The sequence below is a fragment of the Amyelois transitella genome, chromosome 12, assembly GCF_032362555.1.
Source record: "Amyelois transitella isolate CPQ chromosome 12, ilAmyTran1.1, whole genome shotgun sequence".
NCBI classification, from domain to species: domain Eukaryota; kingdom Metazoa; phylum Arthropoda; class Insecta; order Lepidoptera; family Pyralidae; genus Amyelois; species Amyelois transitella.
In genome coordinates this window covers 2,013,099-2,034,575 of record NC_083515.1, presented here as the reverse complement: position 1 = coordinate 2,034,575, position 21,477 = coordinate 2,013,099, and the positions used below count along the sequence as shown (strand labels likewise).

General features: G+C 36.4%; 2 protein-coding genes across 6 annotated transcripts in view; one reads left to right on the top strand and one right to left on the bottom strand.

Annotated features, from left to right (window-relative positions):
* Positions 1-116: 116 nt before the first annotated feature.
* Positions 117-1,171, bottom strand: LOC106142424 (uncharacterized). Its single transcript, XM_013344172.2, has 3 exons — positions 1,010-1,171; positions 654-927; positions 117-377 (listed from the first exon to the last, which is right to left on the bottom strand). The coding sequence occupies exons 1-3, from the start codon at positions 1,069-1,071 to the stop codon at positions 174-176; spliced, it is 540 nt and encodes a 179-aa protein (XP_013199626.1). The 5' UTR covers positions 1,072-1,171; the 3' UTR covers positions 117-173.
* A 140-nt stretch (positions 1,172-1,311) lies between these two features.
* The window catches only part of LOC106142593 (cryptochrome-1), a 29,515-nt gene continuing 9,349 nt past the window's right edge, over positions 1,312-21,477 (top strand). For 2 of the 5 annotated variants that reach the window (XM_060946823.1, XM_060946822.1), the window contains exons 1-9: positions 1,312-1,530; positions 3,932-4,125; positions 8,531-8,616; positions 12,211-12,352; positions 15,490-15,636; positions 17,703-17,890; positions 18,847-18,963; positions 19,671-19,804; positions 20,959-21,054. In XM_060946823.1, the coding sequence (XP_060802806.1) occupies positions 4,110-4,125; positions 8,531-8,616; positions 12,211-12,352; positions 15,490-15,636; positions 17,703-17,890; positions 18,847-18,963; positions 19,671-19,804; positions 20,959-21,054 (926 nt within the window). In that variant the 5' untranslated portion in view covers positions 1,312-1,530; positions 3,932-4,109. The remainder of the gene's footprint in view (positions 1,531-3,931; positions 4,126-8,530; positions 8,617-12,210; positions 12,353-15,489; positions 15,637-17,702; positions 17,891-18,846; positions 18,964-19,670; positions 19,805-20,958; positions 21,055-21,477) is intronic. The other 3 variants (XM_013344407.2, XM_060946825.1, XM_013344406.2) reach the window with 3 other exon arrangements.

Sequence of the window (21,477 nt, the reverse complement as noted above, 5' to 3'; positions counted from 1 at the left end):
TTCGACTTGCCCTTGACCTGACTTTGCTAGGATATTCCAGATTCGATCAAGGTATGTTTGTCTAGCCCATCTCCTTCCAGCATTCCCCTGTTGCCTCGGGAAGAAAAAAACAACTCTGAATTTTGTATTTTTATTGAACTAAAATTAACCAACTATAAATATAATATCTTAGCCTATTCAATTTCTATAACTGCGCCAACTTTGGAAAGTGCCTCCTTTAACTTCTCCGCTTCATCTTTGGATATATCCGCCTTTACAATTGTTGGTGCACTCTCGACAAACTTCTTGGCTTGCACCAGGTTGAAACCTTCCAGTAGGTTCTTCACTTCCTTGATTAGTGCTACTTTTTGTTTCTCATCAAACTTCGTCAATTTCACCTGGAGACAAAATTTCAAAATTTTATTAATTATTATGAGACAAGGAGACAAAAGATAATAAGAAATACATAACTTTAGCAAAATAGTTGCATCATGACCTACAATTGAAAACAACACAAGCTGCCTTTTGGTCAGCATTACTGGCAGAGTTTAAAGACTATTTTGCCCTATTGTCCTACTCTTCAATATGTGCAAGAGCAGTTTTCTGTTGTTTCTAAATAATTATAAAAATATATAGAAATAATAGAGATGAAAAAAATAATTCTTTGATATTACCGTAAAGTTAGTTTTAACAGCTTTTGGTGCAGCTTCTTCCTCTTCCTGGGCAGGTGCGGCCATAGAAAAACCACCGACAGGCATGACTGGGGCGTCAGGTAAATTCAGTCTCTTTTTCAGGACCTGGCTTAGTTCTGAGACCTCAAGTAGGTTAAGATTCGATATATCTGCTACTAATTTCTCAATTTTCGGGGACACTGGCTTGTCAACTCCTTCGGGAACAGGTACTGTGAGGGGGGCAGCTGCTTGTACCACTTCTTGTTGTAAAATAGAGCTACAAACAAAATTAAAATATTAGATATAACCTCTTTTCTATGCCAACTAAAAAATACAAAAGAAATAGTATGTGAAAATACCATCGAGAAAACGAGCGCCACTGCCGTAAAGGTAATTTTTTGATGATTCGTACACCGTTCATGATGAATTGATTAAAGTAAAAGATTAATTTATTGAATGATCAAGTAAGAAAATGCTCCTACTTTAGGAATTTTTTTGGTTATATTACTTGACTGTTGACTTCGACTTGGCAGTGATTAATTTGATTACTTTTTTTAGGCTCAAATAAAACCGCTGCAACGTCAATGTCAGCATCAGACAGCCGTCAGCATCCTTGACATAACTTGGCAGTTGAGTTGACATTTGACATTAAACATCTGTGCATTAAACTGTAAACACACACACAGGAAAATGTAAAACTTATTGTATTAAAATTTTTATTTAATTATTATTCCAAAAACGTAGGTACTACGTGATATTGTATTAATTGCAGCGTTATATAGTGTTAGGATTATATATTGTCAATTATAACAAAAAACAAGTTTTAAAATAAAAGTGCAAATCAACCGCACCAGACGAGATAAACATCGGCGATTTCAAGGTAAAACTACTAATAATCTAGCTAAATGTACCTAGTTGCCTAGGGGTTATGTACTAGAGTAATATTCTTTTTTATATAGTTAATAGTATATCACAACTTTAAGATCACTTGAAGTATCATATATTATGTATCTGAAAACACTACTAATCTAGGAAGTTTACCGACCAAATACAATAAAGTGTCTATATTTTTTGTCTGACGTATTATATTCGCAATATAATGTACCTTGTAAACAGTGAATTAATTGTTATTATCCCTATGTCCTCACAACTAAACAAATGAAGTTATAACTCTGCCTCTTATAATATTAGTATAGTTTGAGTGCTTATATAAATATTTAGCTTGTCGCTTCAACTCAGTCAGTCAGCCAGTGGCCTTAGGCTTGCATATCATCTCATTGTCAAGTGAAAAATTTCTTAGGTGTACCTGTAATATCATTCTTCTCATGTTGAATATAACAGAAGGCACAGATAATCGGCTCTGCACAGTTTAACATAACACTGAGCTCACATATAAAACTGACAAGTACATACATACATACATATCGTCACGTCTATATCCCATGCGGGGTAGACAGAGCCAACAGTCTTGAAGACTAAATGGCCACGTTCAGCTATTTGGCTTAATGATAGAATTGAGATTCAAATAGTGACAGGTTGCTAGCCCATCGCCTAAAAGAAGAATCCCAAGTTTATGAGCCTATACCTTAGTCGCCTTTTACGACATCCATGGGAAAGAGATGGAGTGGTCCTATTCTGTTTTGTATTGGTGCCGGGAACCACACGGCACCTGAAAACTGACAAGTTGAAGGTGTTATTATGCAATTTATTCTAGCTGCAGATTGATGTTACTCAATGTCATGGTCACATTCGCATTCAATTTTATTTATTTATTTATTTATTATTTATTTATTTATGTACACAAAATTATATACAGAAGCATTTATTACAGTAATTCTAGTACAAAGGTGCTACTTATTTCAAAAGAAATCTCTTCCAGTAGACCCATGAGAGGAGAGATTAATTTTGGAGCGGTATGGCGTGTGCATAAATAACGTTTAACATATTTAACTAAACATACATGCTAATACTTACATAATTAAACAAGGAACAATTAAATAAATGACAGTAATAAACTACATAAACATCCTCCTCCTCGCGTCGTATACCTCATTGCTGAGGGTCGTGACTCCCCCGCCGAATCACTTTCTCTTTGATCTCTTCCTTCCACCTGTTGCGATCCTTTGCGTCGTGGAGGGAGCCGGATCGCCCAACGAGCTAGCACTATCTTTCGTATTATCCATTCATTCATTGGGGGGTTTTCTTCGGCAGGAACATCGTGGTGGGCGCCCGGGTCCTTCCACGGTAGACTTTGTGAGGGGATTTAGTCCCTCATGGTCTCTATAGGCCATTCTCTGTGCAGCAGCGGGTGTGCATAGAGGGGTCGGGTTAGTTTACCGCCGCCCGATACTCGGCGTTGCTATTTTACGGTTGGTTAGCTCTTATCCATACCAACCCTCCTTCTTTCTCATCCGGGCTTGGGACCGGCAACGGCGAAGTTAAACATACCAATATATATATATATAATTTATTTTTATTTATATTATTTAATAATTTATTTTTATTATGTCACCATCCTTGTGGCTGTTAGAACTGGTTGCATCCTAACCTCTCTGTAGAGAAGCTCAGAGCCTAGGGCCCTTAATCATCTGGAACCAGGTCAGTTGATTACACTGAGCAACTCCCATCTGACCTCCGCAACCTATACAGGGAGTGGAAAAAAACACCAAAACCATTTATGATAATGGACACATATTTAATTACTATCATTTCATGGTTATACGACTACCTGAATATGAAGGTTACCTTAAGATGTTTTGCTTCGCCGTAATAGCATTGGACAGAAATAAAACTATTGATGTACTGTGGTAAGATTTAAAGCACATCACGCTTTTTACTCGAAAACAATCTGTACTACCAAACTCGTCATAAGACGATGATGGCAGAGAATTAGAAAGCAAGAAGTTGGAATATCTTTAAGGATCGTCTTATACCTATATTGCGAATATAATACGTCAGACAAAAAATATAGACACTTTATTGTATTTGGTAAGTAAACTACCCATATTACGAGTCTTCAGATACATAAATTAAATGTTACTTCAAGTGATTTTAAAGTTGTGATTTACTATTAACTGCATAAGAAAGAATATTACTCTAGAACACAACAAGAGTATGGAGCGCGCATTAGATAAACCAAGACAAGTGTGAGAGTGAATCCGATTCACATAGGATCCACACTCACGCTTCTCGTGGCTTTTCACGCCTTCTCGCGTGGTTATTTACGAACGTTGTTAGAGCATGTCCTAACTTGTCTCTCATTCTTCACACTTATTTTTAAGGTTCACCGCAGAGTTAGAGGAGAAGAGAAGATAATAAGACATTAGGCATAGCATGTCAACGTTCCCGAATAAGGGAGTTCGGCCGTATGAATGTTGATAAAACGAAAATGGTGATAAAACGGTGCTGTGTGGTTCCCGGCATCAATAAAAAAGAACAGCAACACTCTATCTCTTTCCTATGGATATCGTAAAAGGCGAGTAAGGGATAGGCTTTTAAACTTTGGATTCTTCTTTTAGGCGATGGGCTAGCAACCTGTCATTATTTGAATCTCAATTCTATGATGTAAAATGTTTAAGCCAAACAGCTGAACGTGGCGTATGTATAAGTCTTTTCAAGACTGTTGGCTGTGTCTACCCCGCAAGGGATATAGACGTGATTAAACTTATGTATGCAAAACGAAAAGGATTTTATTTCACTACTGTTGTGTACTATCACAAATATCTTTATAAAAAATTATATTTTTTGGGAAAAAGAAACACTTTATATAACTTATTGCCCAATTTTCTTACTGAGGCTGTTGCCTAACTGGCCGCTTCTAAATTCGGTCTATTGTTTCGAATTTCTTTGTTAAAGATTCATGCTCCGAAACTAGAGAGTTGTGTAACGGGCTGTGGAAATATTGGTATTTTGGAACTTTGTATGTTACATGATTAAGGAGAAATGTTTGACTTAATGGTGAAGCAATAATGTTAAGGTAGTAAAAAAAATTGATCCGATAGATCAATTCGTTTATTTAAAAAAACTAGTTGACGCCCGCAACTCCGTTTGCGTGTTATTGGAAATACGAAGGCTATTAATGTTATTAAATTTACCTACTCAAATTTCGGTACATATTTTGTCCCTTTGACTTCTATCACATGATCCAAATCTTAAATTTTTTTCTCGCCAATTATGAAAACAATTACATCTGAATTATATCCATACCAATATTATAATTATGAAAGCGCGTTTGTATGTCTTTCGCATCAAAACCATTTGAAGGAATCTCCATGAAATTTTGCATACATTTAAGGTAGCAGCCAGTACGGAAAAGGACAAAGGGTAATTTTACGCGGGCCGAACCGCGGGCGAAAGTTAGGTCGAGTAACCTAAACCGAAGAGCTTGCATTAAGAGAGTTATGAATGTGGATGAAGCGAAAGAAGTGTGCAGGGATCGTGGCAAGTGTAATGTATGTGTGTATGCAGTCTCTGCCCAACCCTCCGAAAAAAAAAATATTTGTATCAGAAAAGGAAGTAGGAAATTATTCTATATCTGTGACCAGAACGTTCGAGAAACATTCGAACACGAATTTGAATTCGCATCGCAAATAATTCATAACTGTTGTGTCTTTATGAATAAGGTATATTTGTCTGCTTTACATTATTCAATCGTGTATGATTTTTGAAGTCATGATTTTTTTATAAGTCATTTTTGCGTAATTCACAAGGTTTTGAGGGTAGATCAAGGTCACCAAAGAGGTATCTCATTGCAAAAATGGCGTTCTATTTTTCAGACATTTTAACATAAGAAGTCTAGAATTATTTATTGATTGAATGAGAACTAATAGAATTTTAAGTAACACACATAAATATAATCACGTCTTTATCCCTTAAGAGGTGGAAAGAGCTAACAGTCTCTCAAAGACGCTCAGCTGGACCGCTATTCAAACAGTGACAGTCTATACAGGCTTATATACTTAGGATTTCTCTTTTGGTGATGGGCTAGCAACTTGTCACTATTTGAATCTCAATTCTATAATTAAGCCAAGCAGCTGAGCGTGGCCTTTCAGTCTTTTAGGTGACTGTTGGCTCTGTCTACCCCGCATGGGTTTTGAGCGTGATTATATGTTATGTTAAAAATGTGTTGAATCCATTCTTCCTAGTGGCGTTGGGTTTTGAAAAGTTAAATCAAGCGAGTCCACCATTAGCTTTATTTGTAAACATTATGCGTTAACCTCGTTGCGATAAGGTACGGTCGGCAGTTGCAATATCACTGATGACGTCATTGCAAGAAGGGTCAGGTCAGTTAGTCAGGTCCGGTCCTTCCAAAGAAATAAGTTTAATTTATGTGTCCGTCAAAGGGTCAGGTCAAGAGTACCCGAAACCGCCGAGCTTGCATGAAGAGAGTTATGAATGTGAATGAAGCGAAGGAAGTATGCAGTGATCGTGGCAAGTGGAAAGATGTAGTCTCTGCCTACCCCTTTGGGAGGGAGGCCTTTGGGAGGGAGGCCTATATCCGTCAAATTTTACAAAATAACTGGATACCCAAATATGTGTCCTGTCTGTTCTTTGTAAGTATATTTGCTTAGTCAACCTGCTTTCATTTATCCTTCCCATATGATCAAACTATCTCAGCATACTCTTTTCTATTTCTGTCACTATATCTTCTTTCACATCACATCCTTATCACGCAGTTCCTTATCCTTTCACCTACTAACTTTCAAAAAATTGTATACGCATTTGTAAAATATTTTTATAAAAATGTAAAAAATTCGTACGAAATTTGTAACAGTTTATCTGCATAATCGCAAAATCCTCAAATCAACCCTTAACTAATATATTATAATTACGAAAGTCTGTCTGTTCCGCTTTTACAGCTAAACCGCTTGAACGATTTGAATGAAATTTTAGTATGCATATATTAATAACATAGGACCTTTTTTTTTTCAAATATCCACTAGGATACTATAATTGGTGGTTGAAAGTTTATATGAACATCAATAATGCTACCCGTGAGAAGCCGGGGAAGGTCCCTAATCGTCATAGATCCATATCTTTGCCTTAGATGTCGTGAAAAGTCACTAAGGTTAAGGCTAATAAACTTGGGATTCTTCCCTTAGGTAGGACTTCCACTAGGATGGATTAGTCTTAATTCAATTGAACGTGGTCATTTCAAGACTGTTTGCTCTGTCTACCCCACAAGGGATATATAGTCTAAAATCACGTATATATACATATATCAAACGTTTAACTTATAATTTCCATGAAGAGTTACGCCTTAGCGTTACGGAATAACATAAAAATCATATAGACTTAGGTAATAATACTAAATTGTTATGCTAACTGTACAAAGCGATAAGGTTTCTCGAAGTTACTTCATGAGAAATGGAAAACACGTATGATTTCATATGAATCTGTGTATGTAATAGGCAAAGGTGACTGACATATCCATCATCGTACAATCCAGTTAAAGACAGGATGTTGCCAAAAAAAGGATTTCCCCATCGATAACAAAAAAAAGGATGTTTGAATAATTTTGGTGCCGTGTGGTTCCCAGCACCAATAGAAAAAGAATAGGACCATTCCGTCTCATTTCCATTGATGTCGTAAAAGGTGACTAAGGAATAGGCTTATAAATTTGAGATCCTTCTTTGAGGCGATGGGGTAGCAACCTGTCACTATTTGAATCTCAATTCTATCATTAAGCCAAACAGCTGAACGTGGTCTATCATATTTACAAAACTATTGGCTCTGACTGACCCCGCAAGGGTTATAGACGTGATTATATGTATGTTGTCCGAAAAGGGATTTATGTGGTCTAGGGGTGTACTAAGAGAAGATTTCACAAAATTTATACGGAAACGTAAATTGACCGAATTTTTTTATGTTCTAGTTAAAATATAGTTAATCATAAATTTATATCTTGTATAAGTACAGAAGATGTTAAGAATCTATTTTTACCGGGGCCCTTTCCTGAAAACGGGAATATTGAAAGAATCTTTTGAAATATCAACCTTTTCAATATTTCACAATAGCATACACTTATATCATTCAAATCATGCAATAGTACAAGTGTCTTCTCTCACCTGACTTTAGTCCCGGTTGCATCCTCACCACTCTGGAGTGGAGCCCGGGGTATGCCTTTGACCATGGACCCTGGATTATAGAGACAGGTTTTGACACGAAGCGACTCCCGTCTGACCTCCGCAACCTTTGCAGGAGAACCTAACCCGTATTGGATCGATCATAGTTACACATCCAGTTGCCTGAATGTGCAGGTTTCCTCACGATGTTTTCCCTCACCGTAAAAGCATCGGTTAGTATTCAAACATACATATAGTCACGTCTATATCCCATGCGGGGTAGACAGGGCCAACAGTCTCGAAAAAACTAAAAGGCCACGTTCAGCTGTATGGCATCATGATGAAATAGAGATTCAAATAGTGACAGGTTGCTAGTCCATCGCATTAAGGAGGAATCCAAAGTTAATGAGCCTATCCCTTAGTCGCCTTTTGCGACATCCACAGGAATGATATGGTTCCCGGCACCAATATAAAATAGAATATAAGAATATATGTATTTTATATTGGTGCCGGGAACCACACGGCACAAACTAATGCAATTGTATACCTAAGTATGTATGTGGTTATTTCAGTATCGTTAGTCTCGAGGCTAGACTCAATAGAATCAATATAATCTGCACTTGACAGGTGACTGTTACAGGCATTGCATAAGTTATTATTATAATACTGTTTACAATTTTTTTTAAAGCTTTCTATATCTTCAACTACAAACCAAGACTAAATAAATACTTCGTTTTTAATTCTTAGGATTCCAATTGTCGTCTGGTTTCTGGCACTTTCATTTGCGATCAATCCTCTTTGCCGTTCCACTTTCAGATAAAGCGGTTACCCATTTAAGAGCACGTAGTTCGGGAACCTCGCTCCTAACCAGGGAGGAAGACGAAACCGATAAAAATATTTGGGTAAGACGCCTCACTTAAGCAGAAGAAGCTTTGAATCGATATTCGCTTTATTGCACACAAAAAAAAAAAACGTAAAATAAAAAAAAATCAGCTTTATATGGGTGTTGCCACACAAATGTCTAGTCAGTAACTAATATAGCATTTATTTATACTGCCCGTGGTTTAATATTTATTTTCATATCAATTTGTTCAGTATAACCGTAGAATATAACATAGCAACACGTCACGTGACTCTCAAAATATAACAAACAAAACACTCGAAAAGGCTCTGTTTGTCCGTTTGTTGAATACTCTGGTCGAAAGTTTCGACTTTCACAGGATGCCTTCTGCGCGAAAATTTCCATCAGAATATTCTGGAAGGTTTTTGTATATTGTGTAGTTTTGCACTGAAAGGTGACGCGGGCCGGGAGCGATTTCAGTCCACTTTCGGATCCCGACGGTTGGGGACTTGTATCCTGTTAATACCATTTTTTTTAAATCTTTGAATTAATAGCTTATTTGTTGTTTGTGTATTTATTAGTGGTGTTAGAGTAGTTATAGACATAGAGGTGATACTGCGTGAAGGTAAGTTAAAAATTGATCAGTTTTTTTTTCAATATTTCTATTGTTTTATGCTTACTTTCTATTTTTGATTGTCAATTATTATATTCTACTCGTTCAGAAATAGAATAAAGTGCGCTCCTAATTCTAGGCCATTTGAGAAGTAAAACTTTAAGACACCAAAGACAAAATTTCAATCGAAGGAACAAGTCACTGCCGATCACAATTTTCAGCACGTAATTAAGATTACAATTTGTATTTTTCTTTTGAAAGGGGAGACCTTTACCTAATGGTGGGTCCACGGTGGGTCATTACAACATTGTTTTTGTTCATTATACTTTTTAATGTTATGGCTCCTACGTTCAACAAAACTATGATTTTGTCAATGTCGATTGAACTGAACAAGTGACGGTAATTTATTTTTGTTGGATAAACCACTTTAAAGTCATGTTTCTTTTTCTTTGTCAAGACCCTCTATTAATCGGCGCTCGTCCTTCGAATTTCAATTTTTTGATACAAATTAGGTACCATATATTATCTAAGGTTCCACCTACTATAAAGGGTTCTTGTACCGCTATTGTTTTTGGGCTCTCTCGGCAGGGCTATGCACCAAAGTTAATGTATGCGTATATCTTATCTTTTGAGGTTTACTAAAGAAATATATGGAAAGAGAAGATACGAAATATGTCTTATCAACTTCCATGTAGCCGCATAGGTCGTTTATAAAAATTTGTTTTTGATTTTTCACAAACAAGATGCAGAAAGATTCTTATTGATTATTACACTAAAAAGATGAATTTATTTCCTAAGGCAATATGTTGTTTCTCTCTCTCTCTTCTACTAAAGAGATATGCTGCTAATATAAAGACATGCCTTATTATCTTCTTCCTCCTAGCGTTAGTCCAGGTCATATTTATTTTACTGCCTTATTTAAATTCGTGAATTACCCCACTGTTTTGCGCAGGTCATGTAAAGTACAATTGTAGCAAGTAATTTGATATAATAAGTAACATTGTGCTGTCTTTTGTGAAAAAGGCAAAAATCGCAAACGTAATATCTAATGTCTGGTTTACATTGTTGATTTGAAATGATTTTTTATTTAGAAGTATATAAATTTATTGTATTATTAAAAGAACATATTACAACAGTAGTGATAAAATATACTGATAAGCCGTAAAAATTATTTACTAATAAGATTTTTTCTATAAGGAAAACGAGGTCACAACTCACAAGTACGCATTTCGTAAAGTTTATTCATATATTCAAACACACCATATATTCATAACAAATTTGTTTTCGACTAAAAAGAGAATATATTATATAACTAAATACTTTATAATAACAGCGTGATAAGGGAATGTTGTGATGTGAAAGAAGATGTAGTTACAGGAATAGAAAAGGGTATGTTAAGATGGTTCGGTCATGTGGAGAGGATGAATGAAAGCAGGTTGACTAAGCAGATATACAAGGAGAGTGTGGAGGGAAAGGTCGGAGTGGGAAGACCTAGACGAACGTATCTTGATCAAATTAAGGACGTCCTGGTAAAGGGTCAGGTCAAAAGTACCCGAAACCGCCGAGCTTGTATGAAGAGAGTTATGAATGTGGACGAAGCGAAAGAAGTATGCAGAGATCGTGGCAAGTGGAAAGAGGTAGTCTCTGCCTACCCCTCCGGGAAAGAGGCGTGATTTTATGTATGTATGTATGTATGTAAAAAGAGAATCAAATCATTGTCAAGTTTAAAGAAACACACATTTACTTTCTCAAGTGTGTCTTCCTCCTGGCTTCAGTCCCGGTTGCATCCTCACCACGGTAAAGGAGCCCGGGGTATGCCTTTGACCATGGATCCTTGATTGGGTGAGTCAGGTTTTTACGCGAAGCGACTACCGTCTTACACCGTCTCCGCAACCTTTGCAGGGGAAACCTAACCCGTATTGGATCGATCATGGTTACACATCCAATTGCCTGAATGTGCAGGTTTCCTCACTTTGTTTTCTCTTACCGTAAGAGCCTCAGTTAGTATTCAAACTAATGTACATAACTTTGAAAAAGTCATAGGTACTTACTTTACTTAGTACTTAGTGTACTTACTTTTTTATTGGTGGTATATTTTAGAGGTGGAATTCCAATCTGTGCCTTTTTGCGCCACACGCATTTTAACCGGGCGCCTTTCTGATACGACCATCGACGTTTATTTATTTCTACAAGTGTGCACCGAACCTTATTTATCATCAGTGTCGTCTTACCAAATCCAATTATACAATTTATCCGTTGTAACCTTGATACCTATGACATAATTACTTGATCGTCTATTTGAAATATGTGCAATTGCATCGCGGTTATTAATAGACCGAGTTACTAAGGTTAGCTGCTTGTTTCCGAGTTCTGCTCGTATTCAGGGTTATATGACGTATTGATTGCAATTAAAACGTCCACGTATTGTTTAGATACTACGCTTTTCTAAGGCGCATCATATAATAATATGTATGTTAACGCGGATTGGTTATATCATAAAAAAATAAAATGTTCTATGAAAAAGCGGTTGTGCCGCGTGGTTCCCGGCACCAATATAAAAAAGAATAGGACTACTCCATCTCTTTTTCCAATGGCGTAAAAGGCGACTAAGGGATTGGCATATAAACTTGGGATTCTTCTTTTTTAGGCGATGGGCTAGCAACCTGTCACTATTGGAATCTCAATTATATCATTAAGCCAAACAGCTGACCGTGGCCTTTCAGTCTTTTCGAGACTGTTCGCTTTGTCTTCCCCGCAAGAGACATAGACGTGGTGATATGTAGGCACATATGTATTTTAATACTTTTTTGGGTGCATGATTTGACTAAGTTTTTTCAAGGACTACGAAGGGGAAACCCTTTATGCTGCTCACCCCTGGATTCTCACCCAGGGGATTGACTCCTGGTACATACATAGTATGATAGCCTAACCGCAAAAACCCCTCTAGTGCCCCCTCCACGCTTCTGGGAATGGAATAGGAAGACATTTATGTACTATCATCTACGGACAGAGAGATGAAACTAATTTTTCCCTATTCTCCAGGGTAACGTCGCGATGCTGGGCGGCAGTGTGCTGTGGTTCCGTCACGGTCTACGGCTCCATGACAACCCTTCGTTGCTGAGCGCCATCGAAGACAGGGGCGTGCCCTTCTTCCCTATCTTCATTTTCGATGGAGAAACAGCTGGTGAGTATGCTAATTTTGTCTGGAGAAAACATGTTATCTGTGTAAGTTAGCACTTTATTACGCTTAGCACGTTGGCACGTAGCGTGACATGCGCGACGCCGTTTTTAACGCGCGAAAAACTATCGCTGCCCCGTTTCACGTCATTATAAATAGCGAAACAGCGATAGTTATTTTATAGCAGTGTGATGTTATATACCGTATATGTTATATAGCCTAAAGCCTTCCTTGATGAATGGTCTATTCAACGAAATTTTTTTTTAATTCGTACCAATAGTTCCTGAATTAGCGAGTTCAAACAAACAAACAAATTCTTCAGCTTTATAATATTAGTATAGATTTGAGTGCATTTGTCTTTATCGCATTGCAATATTTTCCCAGCAACCAATGTGTTACCTACACACGAAAGAAAGAAGTGATAAATTCTAGCATCGCGCTTTGCACTCAAGTCTTGACGAATTATCAATTAATTGAAGAATCGCTACCTCCGAGGTAGGATTTAATCCAGTACTTCCTTGTGCACACACTATTTTATTAAACGGTTTTATTTAGCTCACCCCGTTTGTTTTATTTATTCTTGGGTCAAATTAAGTAATTCAAATTTTTCGAACATCATAATCGGTTCGACAGCCGGCGCTTTGTGGGTTCTGCTAATGGAAGAATATCGTGCTGTCAAAAATCAAAATTAAAAAGTTTCATTCAGAAAATAGGCTTTCGCAGGCACTTTTTCACGTCATTTTAAATATAAAATATAAATATATACATATAGATTCTCATATTAACTGGAAAAGTCACATAGAAAATGTCAAAGCAAAATTAAGTAAATTTATATATGCACTATATCAAATAAAACATTGCACAAATCTTGAAACTGCACTATCGGCTTACTATGCGTATGCTTACTCCTGGCTAAAGTATGGGGTAATGCTATGGGGTAATAGTAGTAGCGCTCATGAAGTATTTATATTACAGAAAAAATGTGTTAGAATATTAGCAGAAATAAAAAATACTGAAAGCTGCAAACCATATTATAAAAAATTTGAATTACTAACACTACCTTCAATTTACATTCAGGATATATGTCAATTTGTACACAAAAATAAGCATTTATTTACTCAAATAAAAGATACACATACATATCACACCAGAAATAAAAATAACTTATGCATTCAACCTGCAAGAATAAAAATGCTCCACCAAAGCCCATTTCATATGGGAATAAAAATTTATAATAAACTACCAAATTCTATAAAAAATGAAAATAAATTAACTCACTTTAATAAAAAAATTAAGTCTATGCTTCTTCAAAACAATTTTTATTCTATAGATGAGTACCTTAATTTAAATAAGTAGTAGGATTATAATAGTTTTACATTGTAAACTTGAAAACATTAGAACATTATAAATATTTACAATAATAATAAATAAGCACCTATTAACAGATAAATATAAATTGTGCAATACTAGGTTTAAACAATTCTAATTAGATTTAAAATTATAATGTGATACTAAGTAGGTACCTCTATGTATAAGTTTGTATGTCTACTAATACATAAAAAATGTTTGCAACATCCGAAAGGGTAAATATGAAGATCTGTTATACATTATATTTAAGACCTTGTTGTACTCATATTATGCAAATAAAAGTTTGAATTTGAATTTGAATTATACCTAATTCAATTCCTCGAAGTAAGTTCGGTGTAAAAAAAAATTGAATTCTATTTTGGCATAATTATTATGATATTAAATAATCGAGTTCTCTGATTTTAGATCATAGTTTATAATTCAAAGTAATAAATGAAATGTATTGCATACATACATATATAAAATCACGCCTCTTTCCCGGAGGGGTAGGCAGAGACTACCTCTTTCCACTTGCCACGATCTCTGCACACTTCCTTCGCTTCATCCACATTCATTACTCTCTTCATGCAAGCTCGGCGGTTTCGGGTACTCTTGACCTAACCCTTTACCAGGACGTCCTTAATTTGATCAAGATACGTTCGTCTAGGTCTTCCCACTCCGACCTTTCCCTCCACACTCTCCTAATGTATTGCATTTAGTTCAAATTACATTGAAAGTTACGAGTCTTAAGTTCGTTTGTTATTTGTTTCACATAAAATGACCCCATATTTCAGCAGTGCAATACTCGTAAACAATGTTAGTGAAAATTCAATAAAATGGGGAAAGAGCTCGTGGTTTGGTTTAAACAAATCCGTTTCAATCGAGTCCAATTCCATATGCCGCTAATTAACGAACCGGCTTAATTAGGTCACAGGTAAAGCCGGCTTGTATACGCGTGATTCTAATAACCTCCCGAACAAAAGGGAACGTATTATGGTTATTTCAAGTTTATTAATCTATCTGTATAAATTTTTTTCGGTTGTTATTTAATTTACATATTGTTAAACTATGTTACAAATATTATGTTAGAAATAAATCGTTTATTTCCACAAGTACAGCTGGTGTTCATACTCGTAATAGTCAAGTATAAGTTAAGTATTCAGATTCAAACAGGCATGCAAAGAAATCGTTAAATGATAACCCTTGTAAGTCATCACTCTGTATGTCACCGTTCTGAAAGTCACAATTCTGTAAGTCACAATTCTGTAAGTCACAATTCTGTAAGTCACAATTCTGTAAGTCACCATTTTGTAAGTCAAAATTCTGTTAGTCACAATTCTATACGTCACAATTCTGTATTTCATCAATTGTATCATTAAGCCAAACAGCTGAACGTGGCGTACCAGTCTTTTCAAGACCGTTAGCTCTGTTTACCCCGTAAGGGATATACACGTAATTATATGTGTTTAATGAACTCACAAAATGAACATACGCATTTCTTGAAATATAAGTAAAGAAAATGATTTGTAGGCGTCGTGAATAAAACTGCAGAATAAGCTATGGAAATTGCACTGTAATATCGCAACACTTACAATATGCACTGATGAACTAACTATTCAAGTTGAACTAAACAATAAACACGAACTTAAAATATGGTTTGGCGCTAATATTCCATTTTTTGTTCCTTTTTTTTAATTTCATTTGTTTTCCAGCCAGTACTACCTACTATCCAATGAGTTTGTGTTTCATTTTAACTGCCTGTTTGACCAATATGTATATATTTATGTCTGTAACAGGTACCAAACTGGTGGGCTACAATCGAATGCGGTATCTGCTGGAAGCTCTGGACGACCTGGACGGCCAGTTCAAGAAGTATGGCGGCAGGCTTATCATGGTGAAGGGGACGCCGAACGTCGTCATACGGAGGCTTTGGGAGGAATTCGGTACTTTCATTTTCATACATACATACATAATGGTCACGTCTATATCCCTTGCGGAAGACAGAGCCAAAAGTCTCGAAAAGACTGAATGGCCACGTTCAGCTATTTGGCTTAATGATAGAATTGAGATTCAACTAGTGAAAGGTTGCTAGCCCATCGCCTAAAAAAGAATCCCAAGTTTGTAAGCCTATCCCTTAGTCGCCTTTTACGACATCCATGGGAAAGAGATGGAGTGGTCCTATTCTTTTTTGTATTGGTGTCGGGAACCACACGGCACTATATAAATTCTTATTTTATTAAATAATGCGTCGTTGTTCTAAATACAGTTTTATTTACCGAGAACAAATATATTGGTAAAAAGATTCCGTTACATACATACATACATACATACCTACATACCTACATACATACATACAACCCAAGCTAATAAAAGCGTAGTAAAAAGTTAACTTGAACTTTGGTAGCCTTTGAGGTTCCCGGAAGAAGCCGTACTTTCGCCAAGTAACTAACATTCGTCATAATATCACGGGAATTTGTCAGGTTTCAATCAATTAATGTTGTAACACGTTACCCCGTTTTTAAGTTAGGTCTGTTTGTATGTTTGTTATGTTCAAATAAAGTATACTAGCTGTGCCCGCGATTTCGTCCGTGTGGAATTGTTATTTTGGCCATCACTCCTCAAGAGTGAATAACTTTCTCCGTTTTTTTTCACAATTTCCATTATTTCTTCGCTCTTAATAGTTGCAGCGTGATTTTATAATATACAGGGTGACATTTAAAACAACTGCATCCTTTTAAACATAGACTATACCCATGCTTCTGAGCTGTTTGAGCCTATTTTTATTCAAATTAAACGTCATCATTTTCACATTTAAAAAAACCCTTAAAAACTACGTCACACACTTTAATACAGACCAATACTACAAAAAGAAATTAAAACTTAACATGTAAATAAATGGCTGAAAAATAACTTATTTTTCTAGTATCAAAATCAAGTAAAGTACAGAGTTGTCGAGATCGCTCAGCTGAATGAATTGTGTCGTTGACCTTTGAATCTTTCGCGTCGCTTTTTCGCCGGCCTGGGGGTGATATGACGTATTTAGGATCGTGGATTTTGATACTTTTATTTTTTTTCGTACTTTCTGAAATATGAACCGATAATTTTCTTTTAACGTTTTTTAATATCATTTAGATGAGTAAACTTAACAGTTTTATGCAATTTATGCAGTTGAATTAAAAGTCACTCTGTATATATAAATAGCCTAAAAGCCTTCATCGATAAATTGTCTATTCTACACAAAAATAATTTTTCAATTCGAACCAGCAGTTCCTAAGATTTGCGCGTTCAAACAAACAAATAAACTCTCCAGCTTTATAATTTTGGTATAGATATACAGTATCGTTGAGTTAGAATCTCGTAACACAAGTTTCAAACTTACTTCGACGCAAACTCAATCTGTGTTATTTGTTCCGTATATATATTTATGTAAAAAATTATTTATTTTAACATAAGGCCTCCTGCTGTGACATTGTTTTGTTGTTTGTAATACTTAACAATGCCGTGTGGTTCCCAGCACTTTAGAATAGGACTACTCCATCTCTTTCCATGGATGTCGTCAAAGGATAAAATATAGGCTAATAAACTTGGAATATTTCTTTCAGGCGATGGGCTAGCGACCTGTAACTATTTGAATCTCAATTCCATCTTTCAGCCATACGCAGCTGAACGTGGACTTTCAGTTTCAATGAGATTGTTGGCTCTGTACACCCCGTAACGAATAAAGTCGTGATTATACGTATGTTTTTCCATTTCCCACGGATGTCATAAAAGGCGACTAAAGCATTGGCTTATAAACTTGGGATTCTTCTTTTAGGCGATGGGCTAGCAACATTTGAATCTTACTATTTGAATCTCAATTCTATCATTAAGCCAAACAGCTGAACGTGGCCTTTCAGTCATTTCAAGACTGTTGGCCCTGTCTACCCCGCAAGGGATATAGACGTGATGATATGTATGTATGTAATGTGTACGTGATGTGTACGTGATGTGATTATGGATTTGTTTGCAGGCATTCGCAAACTATGTTTCGAACAAGATTGCGAGCCCGTGTGGCGAGCTCGCGACGACAGCGTGAAGCGTGCGTGCCGCGAGATCGGCGTCACGTGCCGCGAGCACGTCTCGCACACGCTGTGGGAACCGGACACTGTCATCCGTGCCAATGGCGGCATCCCCCCACTTACTTATCAGATGTTTTTGGTGAGTTATTTGTTTGTCAAATATACTAATACCTGTTAATTTATAAATAAAACATACATAGGTACATACAGTCATGTCTTTATCCCTTGCGGGGTAGACAGAGCCAACAGTCTTGAAAGGACTAAATGCCACGTTCAGCTATTTGGCTTAATGATAGAATTGAGAAATATAAATAATAAAAATAAAATAAATACCTAAATACATACAGGACAATTTACACATATTCAGTTAGCCTCGAAGTAAGTTCGAGGTATATATTTATTCATTCATATAGTCATGTCAATATCCCTTGCGGGGTAGACAGAGCCAACAGTCTTGAAGAGATTGATAGGCCACGTTCAAACTTAATGATAGAATTGAGATTCAAAAAGTGACAAGTTTCCAGCCCATCGCTTAAAAGATGAATCTCTAATTTATTATTAATTATTGACTATCCCACAAAAAGGTTCTCTGCTTAAACCAATGGTAGATGATAAACTTTTTATTGCACCACTAGCTGTGCCCGCAACTTCGTCCGCGTGGTATTGTTATTTTGGGCATCATTGAAGCTCTCAAAGATGAATAATTTTCCCCGTTTTTTTCACATATTCCATTGCTACTTATAGTTGCAGCGTGATGTTATATAGCCTAAAGCCTTCCTCGATAAATGGTCTATTCAACGCAAAATGTTTCCTGAGATTAGCGCGTTCAAAGAAACAAACAAACTCTTCAGCTTTATAATATTAGTATAGATTATTTACTATCCCACAAAAACGTTATCTGCTTAAACCAATGTTAGATGATAAACTTTTTATTGCACCATAAGTTTATAAGCCTATCTCTTAGCCGCCTTTTACTACATCCATGGCAAATAGATGGAGTGGTCCTATTTTTTTTTTAATATTTGTCACCTCACACGGCAAAGAATCACACGATGAAGAATTACATTACTTATTTTTTTTTTAATTTTATTTTAGCACACTGTGGCTACCATCGGCGAGCCTCCCCGCCCAGTGGCCGATGCGGATCTCCACGGCATCAAGTTTGGCACATTGCCAGAATGTTTCTATGAGGAGTTCGTCGTTTTTGATAAGGTAAGAGAATAAAACTGGTATACCTACTTTTATCTGGTGCCGTGTGGTTCCCGGCACCCCAATACAAAAAAGAATAGGACCACTGCATCTCTTTACAATGGATGTCGTAAAAGGCGACTAAAGGATAGGTTTACAAATTTGGAATTCTTTTTTAGGCGATGGGCTAACAACCTGTCACTATTTGAATCTCAATTCTATCATTAAGCCAAATAGCTGAACGTGGCAATTCAGTCTTTTCAAGACTGGTGGCTCTGTCTATCCCGCAAGGGATATAGACGTGACCATATGTATGTATGTACTTTTATACGGCGGCCGTGTTCGAATCTCGGCCAGGGCATGGTGAGAAACAAACTTTTTCTAATCGGTCTGGGTCTTGGATGTTTATCTATATAAGTATTTATTATATAATATACTTAGTATTGTTGAGTACTTATCTCGTAATATAAGTTTCGAACTTACTCCGAGGCTAACTTAATCTGTGTAATTTGTCCCGTATATATTTATTTATTTATAATTTATTTATTTATACTTTTGGAAATGTGGAGAAATATGAATTGACAGAAGTTTTGTGTGAACGTGATTTTTATTTGTTTTTTTTTGCTGCTGAAAATTGCAAAAAAATAGGGAGACATTGAGGTTTCTACTCATAAAAACTGAAATTTATTTTTAGTCCAATTTTATCTGATTTGGATATCGGATTTTTTTAGGTACCAAAACCCGAAGACCTAGGTATTTTTCTCGAGAACGAGGACATCCGTATGATAAGATGGGTGGGCGGGGAGACCGCGGCGCTGAAACAAATGGAACAGCGGCTGAATGTTGAATACGAGACGTTTTGCAGGTAATTCAGTTCAGTTCTCTAGTCTCTTTTTAGTGTAGATATGTAGATCTAGCAAAGTGCCGTGTGGTTCCTGGCACCAATAAAAAAAAAGGATATTATTGGTGCCAGTGCCATATGGCCACTCCATCTCGTGCCTATGGATGTCGCAAAAGGCGACTAAGGGCATATAAACTTGGGATTCTTTTGAGCGCTTCTAGGCGATGGCCTAGTAACCTGTCACTATTTGAATCTCAATTCTATCATTAAGCTAAACAGCAGAACGTGGCCTATTAGTATTTTCAAGACTGTTAGCTCTGTCTACCCAGCAAGGGATGTAGACGTCATTATATGTATGTAATGTAAGAGCTAGCCAGCTTTGCAGAAGAATGCCAAAAAATTATGATCTAAAAACTAAATATGGCTAACATTATAGGATATATAATATAAGTACACATTTTTTTAAATAAATATACATACATATATATTATTATGGATGAAGCAAAGAAGTATGCAGGGATCGTGGCAAATTGAATGATGTAGTCTCTGCCTATCTTTCCGAGAAAGGGGCGTGATGTATGCAAGTTATCATGCCTTTTAGTACCCCTGCGAAGATTGCGAAAGTCAGACGGGAGTCGTTTCGTGTAAAAACCTAACTCACCAAATCCATGGTCAAGAGCGAACCCCGAGCTCCTCTCCAGAGAGATTTTTGTTCTAAATTTGGATAATTCTGAAGTTGACGTTATTGAAGAAAATGCCGCAGTGCAGTTTGTTACCGCTTCTTCTGCACTGACGCTTTTGAAGCGGCATTAAACTTAGTTTTAAGTAATTTATTTGACGTCAACCAATGTTGTGAAACCAAAAGTTATGACAATTATTAAGCGATATTGAAATGTCTTATAATAATGAATGAAAAAAAAAAGATAAGTCCGCCATTGCAAGTGATTTGTTTCTTTTATAACTATGTACTATTTTCTTGTTACTGTGTAAATTTATATGCAATAAAGATATTACAAACAAACAAACAAACAAAAGAATTTAAATTTTGAATTTGGAAGGTGAGGATGTAACAACTTGGGACTAACGCCAGGAGGAAGAAGAAGGTAGTTATGACGACAAATTACGTTGTTCTTTTTTTGACAAATGTTTTTCTTTTTTTAATTTTCTAACAATTACAGGGGCTCATACCTGCCTACACACGGTAACCCGGATCTCCTCGGCCCGCCTATATCTCTCAGCCCCGCTTTGCGATTCGGCTGCCTCTCTGTCAGGAGGTAAATATTTTTTTTTTTTCTATATAATATTTATTTTTGCCACTTCTATTGTTGTTATTCCGTGGTGAAATAATAGATCTCGTTTAATTCATATATTGTATCGAAGTGCGTGCGTGTGGTTCCCGGCACCAATACAAAAAATAATAGGACCACTCCATCTCTTTCCCATGGATGTCGTTAAAGGCAACTAAGGGACAGGCTTACAAACTTGGGATTCTTTTTATTTGGCGATGGACTGGCAACCTGCCACTGTTTGAATTTCACTTCTATTATTGAGCCAGATAGCTGAACGAGGCCTATCGGTCTTTTCAAGACTGTTGGCTCTGTCTACCCCGCAAGGGATATAGACGTGACCATATGTATGTATGTATGTAATTTTGAAAATAAATCTATTCTATTCTATTCTATTCAATTCAGATAGTG